This window comes from Pollicipes pollicipes, unplaced genomic scaffold (genome assembly GCF_011947565.3).
Source record: "Pollicipes pollicipes isolate AB1234 unplaced genomic scaffold, Ppol_2.1 Scaffold_7231;HRSCAF=8579_pilon_pilon_pilon, whole genome shotgun sequence".
Taxonomy (NCBI): Eukaryota; Metazoa; Arthropoda; class Thecostraca; order Pollicipedomorpha; family Pollicipedidae; genus Pollicipes; species Pollicipes pollicipes.
In genome coordinates, this window is record NW_023597034.1 from 38953973 (window position 1) to 38969317 (window position 15345).

The 15345-nt window shown below is 53.5% G+C and overlaps 1 protein-coding gene across 1 annotated transcript; it reads left to right on the top strand.

Annotated features, from left to right (window-relative positions):
- Positions 1–6219: 6219 nt before the first annotated feature.
- Positions 6220–14566, top strand: LOC119110333 (interferon-inducible double-stranded RNA-dependent protein kinase activator A homolog). The gene is made up of 7 exons (XM_037234108.1): positions 6220–6408; positions 8593–8697; positions 11375–11801; positions 12008–12123; positions 12590–12730; positions 13488–13599; positions 13847–14566. The coding sequence occupies exons 1-7, from the start codon at positions 6355–6357 to the stop codon at positions 13981–13983; spliced, it is 1092 nt and encodes a 363-aa protein (XP_037090003.1). The 5' UTR covers positions 6220–6354; the 3' UTR covers positions 13984–14566.
- The last annotated feature ends 779 nt before the right edge of the window (positions 14567–15345 follow it).

Genomic DNA, 15345 nt, shown 5'->3' on the forward strand with positions numbered 1-15345 from the left:
TGTTTTTCCATGCGTGTTCAAAAAGTCACCTCATCAAAGCATCCTCGCAAGAACCAGCAGACACCATTTCTCCTCACGTAACGGCGTCTGCGCGCGCCTGGACACATCACCAGTGTTGTGGAGTGCTGCCGGGTCCGGGCCGCGCCTGGTGTCGGCCGAGGCGTCCAGTCTGCCGCCGGTGATCCGCTCGCTGATGGCGGTGGGGAGCTGAAGGAGCGGCTCTGGGGCCCGCCGCCGGTCAGCGCGGCCGATTTAACGGCGAGGGGGCGCCTGTTTGTACCTTCCGCGCCGCATCTGTATTCAGCGCGCCGCGCCTGGTGGTGGGGTGGCTCGTCACGCCTCGAGGGGGCGGCGGCAGCCGGCGCGCCGCAGCACGAGCCATCATCCGTTGTGGCTGGAAAACTGCGAAGCCTGGCGATATTGGAAAGGGCTCCTCTGTCCTGCAATCCAGAAGTGTTTTAGCATGCGTGCAGATTGCTTGCCGCGCCAAGTTCGTCAAGCGTCAATCAGTCACAATATGACCGTCGTCTATATCTAAATGCGTCCCACGAGGCAGAATACAAGTGCAGGAATGCAATATAATCTCTTTTGGGTGGCTCATCACGAGCGCCTCAGACGCGTCACAGCTTGGGGTGCTTTATCGCTACATAAGTCATATTAATCGAGCTACCCTCTTCGAACTCAGACCGTTTGGCCTCAGTAGTCGCTTTTATGGGCAGTGGATATCACCATCGACGTCGACAAAAAGAAAGCACAGTTAAACCAGTCCGTTAAAGCTGTTGCAGCCTTTCAGGACCAGGTAACATGCCTTAGCATCTTTACAGGTGCAAACTGTTATTCTGCACATGATATAGAAAATGGCGTGACTTTTTGTTAAAGCATGAAGATCGCACTCCAGAGCGCGCAAGATTCTGGGTTGTGCTTTGCCTTGCGCAAGTTATCCGCCAACAAAAGGGGAGAATTTCCAGTCTTCCAGACGACCGGGGAATCTCGAATCTCCGGGAGAATTTCGAATCTTCCAGACGCTTCATAGCAAGGCCGTGATCGTCAGCGGGCAGTGATATTTATCTTTCTCGCCTGCTGAGCGCCATTTCGACTCGGCCCCCGGGGACGGACTGGCTGGTCGGCAGTGCGACCGAAGCCCTTTCTGAATCTGACATTGCTATTTATGACCGCAGCAGCGCTGTGCTCTCTGCGGACGACGACGACCATTTGTCCTCAACTTCCAGACCGGCCTTCCCCGGGGGCGCCAGCCGATGGGCTTGCTCTGAGCAATGCCGCCGAGTTTTATAGTCATAAATGCCCCATGGCCCCTCACGGGAGGCGTCAAGCGAGCCCATTTTCAGATTTGAAATCGCGGGCTGAAGGTGCTTCAACGCTCGCGCAGAAAGTATGATCGTCCAAGACAATTACGGCGCTCGCTCCGGCCGCAGTGGTCGGATACCGTTCCGGCGCCATCGTTTCACTGGTATGCCGGGCGCACGCAGCGGCTTGGGCTCATCACCAGTCACCGACTCACCAGTCACCAGTCACCACCCGCCTGGCGTTATGATAGCGTGCGTGGCGCCTGGCCGCCACGCTGAGCGGTACAGTATTTTTATTGGAGTATATCATCAGTCTCATATTTCGGTACAGAATGTTTGAAAACTATTAGGGGCAAAGCGGTGGGTGGTTTAATGCATACATTTAAAGAAGTAGATGGTTTTAGGCCAGTTTGAGCTGGCTGATCTCCAACAGTTATGCTCATATTCAAGAAGACAGTACGGTCCCTGAACGGCTACCTCACAGAGGGACTCCCTCTTCGAGGTTTGTGGGGGCGCACGAACGCGCTGCCAGGCATGACACAAACACCAGCTGAACGCTGACAACCGCAGTTCGCACCGGAGAGATGTCAGCATGAAGGGTTGATTGAGGCCAGAGCGGGTGATGGCTGCCGTCTTTTGTTTGGTCAAAATTAAACCTCTTTCACAAAGCAATGACGATGTCAGGCTATGGAACCAGGGACAGAGTTGAGTGGTGGGGCCAGATTACGTGCACCTGCGAGCGCTCCTCTGTCGAGACTTGCCTCGTGAGCGGAGGTTTCCTAGAATGACGGGACTGTCTCACCATTCGCCCTCTCCACTCTCCCATAATCCTGAGATGGTCAGTCTTGACCGAGAGGACTCTAAACCCTTAAAAACTGTTATCGTTGGAAGCATAACAGTCGTCTGTTATTAATGCATGGACAACCTGAAACGCCTATCACTCAAGCGTTGAAGGTGATAACAAGGTGATTCCCACATTATGACATCGGAAGCATTATAAACAAAGCACAAACAACGAAGAGCGATGATAGTTGTCTGCCATGTGTGCCTCAGAGCTGCGATGTAGCGCTCGAAAATGAGCTTTTGTTCTACATTATGCAGCCTTGCTTGTTTCGCTGCCTTGACTCAAACAAGGGCATGTTACGCTGGTGTCGCACTTCCACTTATATGTGCCCATAGCGTCCTTCCCGCCTCACCGCTGCAGACCCCGTCTGCGTGCTGGCTGCACTCCTCGTACTGCGACCTGTGTGCTGTCACCGGATGGGCGGTATCGTATGACCCGCACTCTGCAGATCTGCGACACTCAGTGGTGCGGAGAGTTACGATTCGTCATAAACTCTTTCGACCACTTGATAAGATGGGCGGAGTTGCCGCGCGAAATTTGACGCCGGACAACTGGCATGGCTACACCTGGCTACACCCCTGATTCCGGTAGCAGACAAGCCCAGTCACGGCGTCTGGACGGATTTCCTGAGCAGAGTCAGCGGGTATTGCCAGAAGCATGAACTCAGCGTGAGTTTAGAAGCCATTTTGCTGGATAGTTGGTCGGACCATACGTCAGAGCAACGGGGCTGAATGCCTGAGTTGATGGACGCTGCCAGCTACAGTTTTGCAGCCGTTTTTCAATGCGTTTGATACTAAATCTCGAAAAATAGCCGTGTGGTTGGATATTGCATTTCGCAAGTGCCTGGTGCTAGGTTAATAGTCGCCCACATTGTAAAAGGCTCCCAAAAATCTTCCACGGCGTGTAGCTCCTCAGAGACTGTGCTCCAGCGCGGCCGAGGCGTTCCGACGCATGGTCCGGCCGATCATCCAGCGGAATGGCTACTAACCTCACCCAGAATTCATGCTTCTTTCCGTGCTCGTCAATCCCACCGAGGAAATCCGTCAAGAACCCACGGCTGAGATTGCTCGCCGCCGAGCTCAGGAAAGGGAAGAGGTACGGTGTTACCAGTTTCCGACATCATTTATGACGTCATCAACTACACCGATGTTACCGATCTATCGTAAGTGTATTGAACTGAGCCGCCACTCGCTGCGTTCTTGAGTCCAACGCCTGTAGTGTGCTGGTAATGCGATGTCCCGTACCCTGTGCATGCACAGGCTGTGTGGCGAGGAGAGACGTACAGCTCGCGACACAGGTGACGTCTGCAGCGGTGGAACGGCACGTACCCCAAGGGTACATGTTCACAAGAATGCGACACCGCCAGAACATGACCGCGTTAGTGTCAAAGCGGAATGATGTTTTCGATAGTGGTGACGGTGTTTGGAGACACACACAACTGCTATCGTTTGTCGTTGATGTTACCAGCGTTTCTTGCCTCAAGCGCATGGTTTTGAGCCGATGTTTAATCTACGTTTGTGCGGCTATTTAAATTAAAATGCATTCGCATATCGCGACTGATTGTTTTTCCTAACACTGCCGTTTTCGCGAAACGTCAGCAAGAGGTGATGCGTAAAAACACGGCTGTTGGGCTGGCTGGAGGCCACCCATTTTCACTTACGCGCTTATGCCAATTTGCCGACTAAAGCAATAACTTGGCAAGCTTTCTAACATACCCTGTCCGTTGATATACGTGGCCCAAACCTTTTGTGTATCCTTTTATATGTACATCCTTTTATGTACATCCTTTTTTATAAACACCTTTTGTATATCCAGTTTCCCTTCTCGCATAAGTTGAGACAGACATAAGCTAGATACTCTTCGCTCGGGTGGGGTAGGGGGGTCAATTTGACCCCCCTGAGATCTCGGGAACTAAGGAAGCTAGAGACATCAAATTCAAGATTGTATTGACCTGTACGTGAGCTCACTTGATCAAAGTTTCAGGTTCCTAGGTCATGACTTTTGGGTCAAAAACGGTTAAACAATGTCAAGTTCCAGGTTGGGCTCCAAAGTGCCCCAGAACCTAGATAACCGTTTCTAAGCAAAAGGTCACATGCTCATCCAAGGTCAGTGACCTTTTTTGACCTTTTGGAGGTCGAGGTGACCAAAATAATGCAAGATTGCTTTGAGTTTTGCATTTGACTAAGCGACAAAGATTACACTAGGCAGTACGTTCCTAAAACCAAATGCTGACCCGGGTCATTTTAGGTCAATGGCCTATTCTGACATAAAAGAAGTCCATGGATGATGTATAATGCGGTTCCTGCTATCAATAAATTCGAAATGAGCACCAGAAACTATCCCATACAGCAAGCCCTAGAGTAACAAAGCAGGTTGGTTTGGACCTTGGCGTGACCTTCATACCTGACTTTAGGTCAAGGTAACATGCTCATTCAACTGCTGTGTTGCATAAGAAAGCATCTCAGAGATGTATGGCTTCGTCTAACACTCCGTTGTTGAATGAGATTGAAGGATTCCTCCCTCCGCTGAAACCATGGCCTGACTTTGACCTGCCATAGGTCAGCAACCTTACAAGATACATCTAAATTTTTGATGCCAAACGATCAGCTATTGAATTGCCTACAGCTACGCAAAATTGGGCGCGGCTACGCCGTGCCATTCGTAAGCCATTCTGGAAACAACTACGGGGGGGGGGTCAATTTGACCCCCCCGAACTCGTGTTAATCTGAAGCGTGCTTTGATTAACATGGCCGGTCAGCGGGTCCACATCGTCGTGACTTTAAAAGGGGCGAACCATGCAAACAACTCTCAGGCCTCAGGGAAAAAGGTGAAGTAATCATTGGAGCGTTTTGACAATCATATGAAATACCGTTCACTGCTGTTTGGCTATCTAGGCTTACGCCGTGTTGGTGCTAGTACAAAATAAACGCCAACATGACGCTTATAAGGTGCACATAAACACCTCAAAAACGCAACATACGTGGCAACATACATTCACGGTAACTGTGCGTAACACGGTAACCAAGTAACTGTGCGTAACACGGTAACCAAGTAACTTTGCGTAACAAGGTAACACGGTAACCAAGGACCGCGGCCGGCTCCACACACAGGTATACGGACTGGGTACGGCGGAATATGATCAGCTACGGGCCGAGTACGACGGCTGTGCGGATAGGTACAGATAGGCGGAGCACGGCAATATGCAGACAGGCACAGACCAAGCACGGCGGCCATGTGGACAGGTATATAACGAGCACGGTTATTCCAAAATCCAGGCATGAACGATTGCGGTGACTGCATGGGTGAAGTCAACCGTTAAGCCTCTGGTCTCGCATCTTGACAATACTGACAATGTATCTGGCGCCAGCAAGTTAGCTGGAGCAGACAGCAGACTCGCCACTCACTCGCGCAGTCGGCAGAGGCACGGCGATGCGACATGTTGCCGCATAAAATCGAAACACGTCGTAGTGGTTCGCCGCAAGGGTTGCAAAGGTCAGCACCATGCCTCGTTTTCAGCTCATACGCGATCGACTCGGTGGCCCTGCATATCTGTCACTAACAGTGCGATCACTATCGGTGCGAAAGCAGACAGTTGTTCGAGCCGCCCGTCTCGAGTAATCCCCGTATGTGCGTTTTCACTTCTGAAGAGCGGTTTCCCTGAGGTGCGGAACTATTGCGTTAAGAGGGGAGGGGGGGGGGGGGTCGAGCCCCAAACATTTGCGATAATTAGCTCTAAGCTTATGACAGTTCGTGAAAAGAGACAAAGTTGTCTATTCCTTAGAGTACTTTGAGTACTCGAAGCGTCTTTGAGCCCCCCCCCTACCCCCCTAATCCTGCAGAACTTCTCTCGTTATTGAAAGCACATCACACCCGTAGCTCGCCATTTAAGCGCACCTTCCGCGAGCAATTTGCTCGCTATTTTCGGATTACGCAGCACAAAATACGTACCGCGCATGACAATCCTCGGCCCATTAAAGTCTTTGCACCACTGACATCATGCAAACGTAACGTAAAGCGAGGACAGCACCAGAATCATCAACCCATTTTTCCGCTTTTATGCAACCTTGGTGTGATACGAAATTCGTCTGCTGTTGTCCAATGGGATGGTGTGTTGACAGCAGGGATGAGGATTTGTATCATGTGACGAAATAGGAGGCCTTGGGTAGAATCATTGGTTGCACTTGTTGGCTTCAGCCAGCGGTGAATATGATTGGTAATGGTGTGTCAGAGAATGATGAGGCCGGGGCCACACAATGCGTGGTAAGCATTGCTGATGGATGTGTGATGAAGTGTGGAAAAAATCAATAATTTTATATTGTCTTATTTGGTGTGCCGGGTTGAAAACTATGTGTAAATCATGATGAAATAATGTTTTTCCTTCCTTGTGTCTCGAATATCTATGCTGTCTTATGTGAAATCTCAGCATTTCTTTATATCTGGCATCTTTGTTCCTGTGTTTCATTTTAAATCAATTTTGGGAACATGAATCAGGATTACCTATGTAATAATTTTCAGCTCTAGACAAAATCAGTTGGTCAAATTCAAACAAGGCTGCTTAAACTTCATGTGACTTTTGTTTTCACAATCACTATGTTTTGGGGTTTTTGGAGTGTGTTGTATGGCACCTAGGGTTTGAAATGTTGTGTTGTGCTGTTTCTTTGAAATGCTTTTGTGACCTGTTCAAATGTGAATCATCAGGAACAACATGACAATTTTCCATTGATGTATGCAGTTTTAGATTAGTTTTGTTTTTGGCAGCACAATGGATGATCAATGGGATGAAATGCTGCTTTTTAACTTATTGTGTATAGTTCATTTCAAAACCAGGAAGTTCTCCCTGCAGTCTTGACTAAGGCATTTCAAACTGGTGGAAGCATTAAGTGTGACAGAGCAGGACAATTCAGGTGTAGTTTCTTCTTTCCTTGAAAGCTGCTGAGTTCACAACAGTGCCTAGTACAGTGGAACATGATGCCAACACATAGGTTGAACACAAGCGGAATGGAGTACTGACCACATCAACATCCCATAACAATGATCATCATGGTCAGTGAGCTCAAGGTTAATGGACAGGGTGCGATAGCTGCAGTGAAGTCCTCTCAGATGTGTGATAGTGGGCAAATTGCATGCTCTCATCAGCAAGCCAGCTGTTCTGCAGCCTTAGGAGACACTGTGTAGGCCTTTCCCAGAGCAAGTGTCCCATGAATTGCAATGGTGTGGTTTGCTCAGAATGCCACAGGCCACAAGTTGTTTTTCTCCCCAACATCGGCAGATGGGAGAGGGAGAGCAGTGGTATAACCTTCACTGTCTTGTTCTGCTGTGGTCGCCTCCAATGCATGCACACAAGCTCATGCATATATCCTGGGCCCCTGAACAGCCCTTGTTTGCAGCGGCTGAGCCATGTTGCTACGGTCCTCAATGGCGCCCGCCTAGGTACAATTACAGTAAAAACAAAGTCCCTTCTCACTCCAGTGCATCTTGTTTCTCGCACGTCAATTCTGAAATCTTAGGCTGTAACACAGCACAAAGCTGCGGTGCGGAACAGTCCTGATCCTGGTGCATGCCTGCGGCAGTAGACAGGTCAGAGGGGCGGAGTGATTGATGGCCAGCCCATTCGCTCGACGGTGTATTAATGAAGATTTACCGAAATCGAAGTGAGCTGAAGAGGCCGCTGCGCGCTCGGTTCTGTTCGCACATCAGGCGAATGGGTGGTGGGCATACATCGCCATTCGGACATAAGTTTGCAAAAAGTGCAAAGTAAAAGCAGAGCGATCTGTCGCTCTATTTTTTAAGCCCAGTGTTGACCTTTTGATCGGATGTAGTTCTGGGGTCGGCGCCCACGCTAGTGACGCTTGTTGCGTGCGCTCCGACATCGTCATTCGGTCACGTAAATCCGAATCGATAGTATAGTTTGTCAGCAAAAGTTTAACTTGCCACGACGCTTTGTACTGCTCGTTCTACCCCACGTCACCTGGCCTTTCTCGCATCCGCCGTTACCGGCGGCAGTCCGTGCCAGCCGAGGCCAAATGATGAGCGCGTAATGCGACTCGAACCCTCTCCTCCAACATTAGGCGAATCGGAATTCAAGCGCTCTTACCATCTGTGCTACTTGGACGAACTATGGAAGGGAAGGAAACATCAACTGTTCTTTTTTGAGCAACCTTTAGTGCGTGAAGACAAAAACCTTTAACACCTCCGTAAAACCAAAACAGCATAGTTAAACGCCATGCTTTGTTTATGTGATGCAAAGCTGACATGGAAGCTGGCCACATTGCAAACTGATGCCAGGCCCTAGAAGAACGTACGACAGTGAGTGCCCGCATTATCGAATGTCATAACGTGTAATTTACGCATGCGTGCATCCATCGCATCCATTCATGCTCATGTCATGATTTGTCACCTAGCCGTCGCACTAGACGCTGACGTGCCTGTGTCTTGATGTTGCAGACCCTGGACCTGGTGACGCCGGGCGTGGCGCCCAAGACGCCCGTCTCGCTGCTGCAGGAGATGGCTGCAAAGCAAGGCTCCACGCCCAAATATGACCTGCTCCAGGTGGGTGACACCTGGATGGTGCCGCGTCGCGGCCGAGGGCGAACCGCGTCGGCGGGGCACGCCGCTAGGGCACACTGTGGGGCATTGCGGTGTTTTATGCATTTAGACAATGTTAGGGGCTCGAGGCTTCTGGGTCAGTTGTCCACTTTCATTTTTAGTGTTAGGTGGTATTGGTAAGATTTTATCTATTCAGGATCCCTAAGCTGTTTAGGGAACTACAAAACTTCTGAGGAACATGAGATTTCTGGTCAAGTACCACTTTCCAGATTTCAGCAACGAGTGCTCCTCCCTTGGCCTTTTCTTCATTCTTCATGGCGACCGGCTTCAGCCTTTCAGTTCTTTTTGATGACGCCACATCACCAAAAACCAAGTAACATGATCGTCCAACTGCCATCCCTATTTCTTACCCTGTGCACTTTATTCCCTGTCATACTCATAGTAGCGTCCTTATCGCATAACGACACCATACGCATCCGCCCATCTGTTGATGATTCATGATCACTCTAAATTGTCAGCCAGGGTTTCTCCAAAACATAGGATATTGTATGCAGTTGTTTGAGAGTAAACTCCGAACTATGCCGAGAGTTTGGGGCTTCGACGTGAATGGGCGCTTATGACACGGGCGGTAGAAGTAGTTTGGCGATGAACGCGGGCGCGTTGCATTAAAACAAACTGACACAAACGGAGAAATGTGACATGGGACGCGTTTCCACCGAGTGCATTGCAACGCGCGACGAGTGTGTATTGGAAAACGTGGCGAACTGTGGGCGCTCATACTTAAAATTGCATCGTGTAGGTTTCCTCTGTCGTTTTAGTCAAGTGCGTGCTTCGTGAAATTGAAACCCTAGGTGGAAATGCACTGGCTCGCCTAACAGGCAACATGATATGCGAGAGGCGGTAGATGACACTGTCAAGAAAAGGGGCTCTGGCATGAGTAGCTCCAAGTCACCGCCCCACGTCCCCAGCACCACCCGTTCGCGATGTGAGGGTGGCTACTGTGGACAGCCGCGGCCCACTCTGAACCAACGGTCGGCAGCCGTGCCCCGGGAGCGGAGAGGTCACACGTTCTCAGCTCAGATGGGGGTGGCCGCGTCCGGCGCGGGGCGAACACGCACCGGGTCGGCGCCGGGGCTAGCGTTATGTGGTATGACTCGGCGGCGAAGTGAAATCGGACTGCTCCCACCGGCGATATTTTCTCCTATCCGGTGTGCCTAAGCGTTTGGGTGTAATGATTGTGGCTGGCGTTTTATTCCTGGATGAAGTTAGTTTGACAGGTCCCAGCCAAGAAGTTGGACTGGTAGCATAGGCCCCGTTTCGTCGTAACTAGCGTGCTACCAATAGTCGAAACCCTGTTCTATGGTTGGTCGGGCGGCCATGATGGTTCGTGACGCGGAGGGTGTGACGTCACACTTGTCGACTACTGGGCTGGCAGAACGTTTTAACATCTCGGTAGTCGGCGGGGCGTCCATGAACATGGCGGCGCGCGGCGCAGGCGACATCATGTTAGTACTTTGTCTTTTTTAGTTGATGTGCGAGCTACTAGGGATTTAGCGGGGCATTAATATTTTTAAGCTTGCGACTTGATGATAGGTGACTGCTGCTAAGCTCACAGACTTATTTTTCTTCCCAAATTTGATAGGCACAAATGCGCGGCTAATGTAACGCTTTCCAGTAGTCAATAGGTGGTATGAAACGGCCTAGCATTCGAGTGGGCGGGGCTTGTGTTTATCTACCAATAACACGGTAGTTGAAATGAAACGCGGCCATAAATTCAGCTGGATAGTCCTACCCCAGCAGAGACCATGCCGTGTCATATCTATGGTGAATTTATCCGTGTCCTTTTGATTCCCTGGGCTGTCGCATTCTTTAACGTAATCGGTATCTGTCCGTGTTCTGCAATATTCCCATAGTCTGTCGTTGTCCTCTGCCGTGCAGGGGTCCTTTCCACGGCACCCAACGTCTCCCATGTCTTTCTTTGTCCTCTTGCATGGTCAGTGTCCTTGCATGTCCTCTAGCTTATCGCATGGTTGTCAGCGACTTGGAGCCGCTGGCCTCCATTCACTTGTTCCGTACTTTCCGGTGTCCTCGGGCCTGTCCGTGTCCTCCGTCGTCCGCGCGGTTCTGAGGTCTCCATGAACCTCTGGCGTCACCCGGGCCGCCCATAATATCTCTGGATCAACCTGTGCAACACAAGCCTGTGGAATGTCCCTGGAGCCGAATGTTGGCAGCAGTCCAGGATCCGGGCTCCGTCCGTCGGCAGTCTCGGCGCACGTCGTGCACTGAGGCGGAGCGGGGCAACGCCTGCTCGTATTGACGTCTCTGCCATTTCCAAACCCAGCTGTTGTGCGCGGATTGATTTGGTGACGATCCTGAGGAGCGTAGTGATAAGTTTGACGGTGCCCCGTAGCACGTTGTGTCGATTTAGATAGCGGTTTCGGTGGTGAACTTTGTGGAATACTTGTGGTTGCTGGTTGTCTGCCTTTCAGAAAATTTATTCTGACATAACAACAGGTAAAAATCCAAGGGCCTATTCCGTACGAAATGTTAACAGTCCGTACCCAGTTGACTGCTGTTTGTTGGTGCCTCTCCCCCACTCATTCGGAACCTGCCATGACGGTCTGCTGAGCTGTCTATGTGTGGTGCGGCTGCTGAGCGTCTGCCCGGACCTGGCCCGCAGGTGGAGGGCGCCGTGCACGAGCCGACCTTCCTGTACCGAGCCACCGTCGGCGAGGTGGTGGCCAGCGGTCTCGGCCAGAGCAAGAAGAAGGCCAAGCACATGGCGGCGCGCGCCGTGCTGGACCAGCTGCTGGGTCAGCGGGCGTCGGCGCCGGTGGTGCCGCCGTTGGCGCTGCCTGCGCCGGCGCCGGCAACAGCAGCAGCGACAGCTTCGCCGGCGCCACCGGCACTGCCGCCGCCGCCTGCCCCCCAGCTGGTGCTGCCCTATGACGACGGTATTCCAGGCAACCCGGTGGGCCAGCTGCAGGAGCTGTGTATGTCGCGCCGCTGGCCGCCGCCCACCTACGAGCTGGTGCGCGAGGAGGGCCTGCCGCATGAGCGCACCTTCACCATCGCCTGCTGCATCGGCACCAACAACAAGGAGATCGGTGAGCACCAGCGGGCGGCGGGGCCTACTCTGCCGGGCCACGGCGATGCCTCGCGTTAACGTTTGATTGCTCGTTGGACGTGCGCTGAAAGACACCGATTGGATATTGCGCCAGGTTTGAGGGAAGTTGGTGCGCGAGCGGGATGGATGGCATGCGTTGCTGCACTCCAGAAATACAGAAATAGCTGACCGGACGACACACTGCAGGTGTGGGCAAGTCCAAGAAGATCGCCAAGCGGCAGGCCTCCAGCCTCATGCTGACCAAGCTGCGGGACAACTCGCCGGAGGACGGCGTCAGCATCATGGACAACGACGACGACCAGGTTTGTGGGCGGGGTGCAGCCGCCGCCGCTGGTGCTCCTCAGGGGCGGTCTGGTCGTGTGGAGCTGTCCCGTCGTGCAAACGGCCGGGGCGGCCGTGTGGTGGGTATCCATCTGGGGGGGGGGGGGGGGGGAGGGGGAGGCGGAGAGGTGGTCACACCAGACCTGTCAGAGCTATGTTGAGCTGTCACACCAGTGTCACACCAGAGCTGTCAGAGCTACATTGAGCTGTCACACCAGAGTCACACCAGAGCTGCCAGAGCTACATTGAGCTGTCACCAGTGTCACACCAGAGCTGTCAGAGCTACATTGAGTTGTCACACCAGAGTCACACCAGAGCTGTCCATTTCGGGTCGGGTACCATGCGGATGCGGCCGGCTACATAGTCGGCGGGAGACCAGGTCATCATGTGACGTTTGTTATGTACGTACCTTCTCCTGAGCTGACCTTAGCTGTCGCGTCCTGCCAGATCGCGCAGAAGATGACGGCGCATTACTCGGGCCTGCGGGACAGCTGGGCACCGAAGGCGGCGTCACAGAGCGGTCTGCGGGTCAGCCAGTTCCACTGCAGCCTCAAGGCCTCCTGCGGCCAGCTCATCACAGAGCTGCAGGTCAGTCCGGCCAGCTCGTCACAGAGCTGCAGGTCAGTCCGCGTCACAGAGCTGCAGGTCAGCCCGGCTATCTCGTCACAGAGCTGCAGGTCAGTCCGACCAGCTCATCACAAAGCTGCAGGTCAGTCCGTCCAGCTCGTCACAGAGCTGCAGGTCAGTCCGGCCAGCTCATCACAGAGCTGCAGGTCAGTCCGTCCAGCTCGTCACAGAGCTGCAGGTCAGTCCGGCCAGCTCATCACAAAGCTGCAGGTCAGTCCGTCCAGCTCGTCACAGAGCTGCAGGTCAGTCCGGCCAGCTCATCACAGAGCTGCAGGTCAGTCCGTCCAGCTCGTCACAGAGCTGCAGATCAGTCCGGCCAGCGCATCACAGAGCTACAGGTCATGTCCGCCTTTTTCACGGTCGCCACCGAGTCGCCTGGACTACCTGTCAGCGGGTGGTGGATGAGTTACCGATCGGGAATTATCACAGAGTTATCACAGGGCCGTCAGTTATCACGGAGTCGTCACAGGGTCATCACAGTCGTCATATAGTGCTCTGAAGTCGTTACGTAGGTCATCGGAATCGTCACAGTCATTTCCAAGCTATCCTGGAGTCACTTGAGTCATCGCAGAGCCGCCTGACCGTCCCAGGTACAGGTCGGGCATTGGGTTCCAGTCGTCGTGTACTGTGAGTGTGGCGAATGCGCAGGCTGAGCGTTACAGGACTGATGAAGTGCTCCTAGTGGAGAGGTTTGACTTGGCTCTGAACTGTGCCGCAGAAGCTGGACCTGGACGCCGGGTCGGTAGACTCCGTGAGATTGCTTCAGGAGATAGCCCAGGAGCAGAACTTCGACGTGACCTGGGTGGACGTTGAAGAGAAGACGACAACCGGTGAGTATGGGGCACGTGGTGACCTCGGCCAGTGGCATCCTCTGGGACACAAAGCCGCCACGCGGACAGCGCCCCGGTTCACTATGCAGACGCATCAGTCATTCCGTGTGTGCGATCGCGTACGTTAGCTCGGTGACGACGAAAGCCAGTCAGACCAGTCGAATGTGTGGGCATGGAGCGTTCGCTCACTGTCTGACGGCGGCGGTGGGAGAGGCCGCGGACTGTGACGGTGTCATGTCGCCGCCAGATCATTACCACTGCCTGGTGCAGCTCTCCACGCTGCCGGTGGCCGTCTGCTACGGCACGGGCCAGCAGCCGACGCAGGCCAAGACCGACGCCGCCCACAACGCGCTCCAGTACCTGCAGATCGTGGTGGCCAAGTGATGATGCTCGGACGGTGCTGCCGTCCGGGCCGTCGGCGTGCTGGCGTGGGCCGTCGCGGCGCTGTTGTGACGCGCTGCGGGCGCCGCCGGCGCCGGGACCCGTCCCAAGCCTCCGGCGGTGCTTCTCGGGATGGTCCCGTTCCTGTGGCCAGACTCGTGTCAGATGCGGTCGGCGCGCGTGAGCGTGGAGGGAGCGCGCCGTCCATACGGGTGGCCGCCGGATGGCTGGGACCGGGCCGGTAGTGGGCTGCGGAGCTGTGACGTCACGCGTCCGCCCGGCCCGCTGGCCTGGCGGGCGGAGGGGTACAGCTGGGTCGCACCACTGGCCGCGGGTTCGAGCCGGGCCTGATGGTATGAAGTACGTGGGTTTGGACCCTACCAGCTGGGGTCTCGGCTCGTGATATAAGTGGTTATGCGCTTGTTGTGATGGCTGCTGTTCCACGGAGAACGACCAGATGATTATATGCAGATGTAGATTTTGACATTTAACTGCCGTCAGGGCTTTATCCGCCACGTGTTGAAAGGGACTCGTTATGTTCGTATTTTGTGCTGTACTTTTGCTGGAAATGTACGCGACTACCTGTGTCATGTGTAGTGTTCGACTCCGACGCTCAGTTCGTCTGAACTGACCACTTCCAACAGCGCATTCGTCTTTGCCTTCCACTGGCGCTTCTCGTGCGCGGCCGCCATCATGTGCGGTCAACACACGTGGGGCAACGTTCGGGCGCCGCGGGCTGTCCGAGACGCAGGGCGACCGACCGCGCGAGAGAACCGCCGGGGACTCCGGCGCGGCGCCGGCCAGATACGGTCCGGGACAACGGGTGACACCCTGCCCAGCATGACGAGGGGTGGGTGCCAGGGTGTGCACTGCGATCTGCTTGACGCCCTTCAGGACTCCAGAGCATCATCTATGCATCGAAGGTTGACAGAGAACACGGGGTGTCCTAAGTGCTCGAGGTGGCACCACTTAAGATTTTGATTGACGGAGTTGTGGCGTAGTTTCAGCTCAGCGGCTTTTGTTTAGCAGGACTATTTAACATGGGCGGTCAGGAGGTGATAGATGGTCACTGCGTTACTGCACCAGGGATGGGGGGGGGGGGGGGGGCAAACTGAGGAGACAAATACGTTTATTAGGAAACGAAATGGTGTGATGCTGGCACAATCCCACTGCCCCTTGTTCTGAAGTTGCGTAAAAACCTGTTTCCGAGAGCATGCGTCCGTGAAATGTGAGCTACGAACAAAGCTTTCGGATTATACGACCACCCGTCACCCTTCCTCCTGCCGCCAACTACAGCGTACCCATCTTGTGTTTCCACTGCCATAGCTAGTGTAGCAAGAAAACCTTCATCTCCTGTTTTTCCAG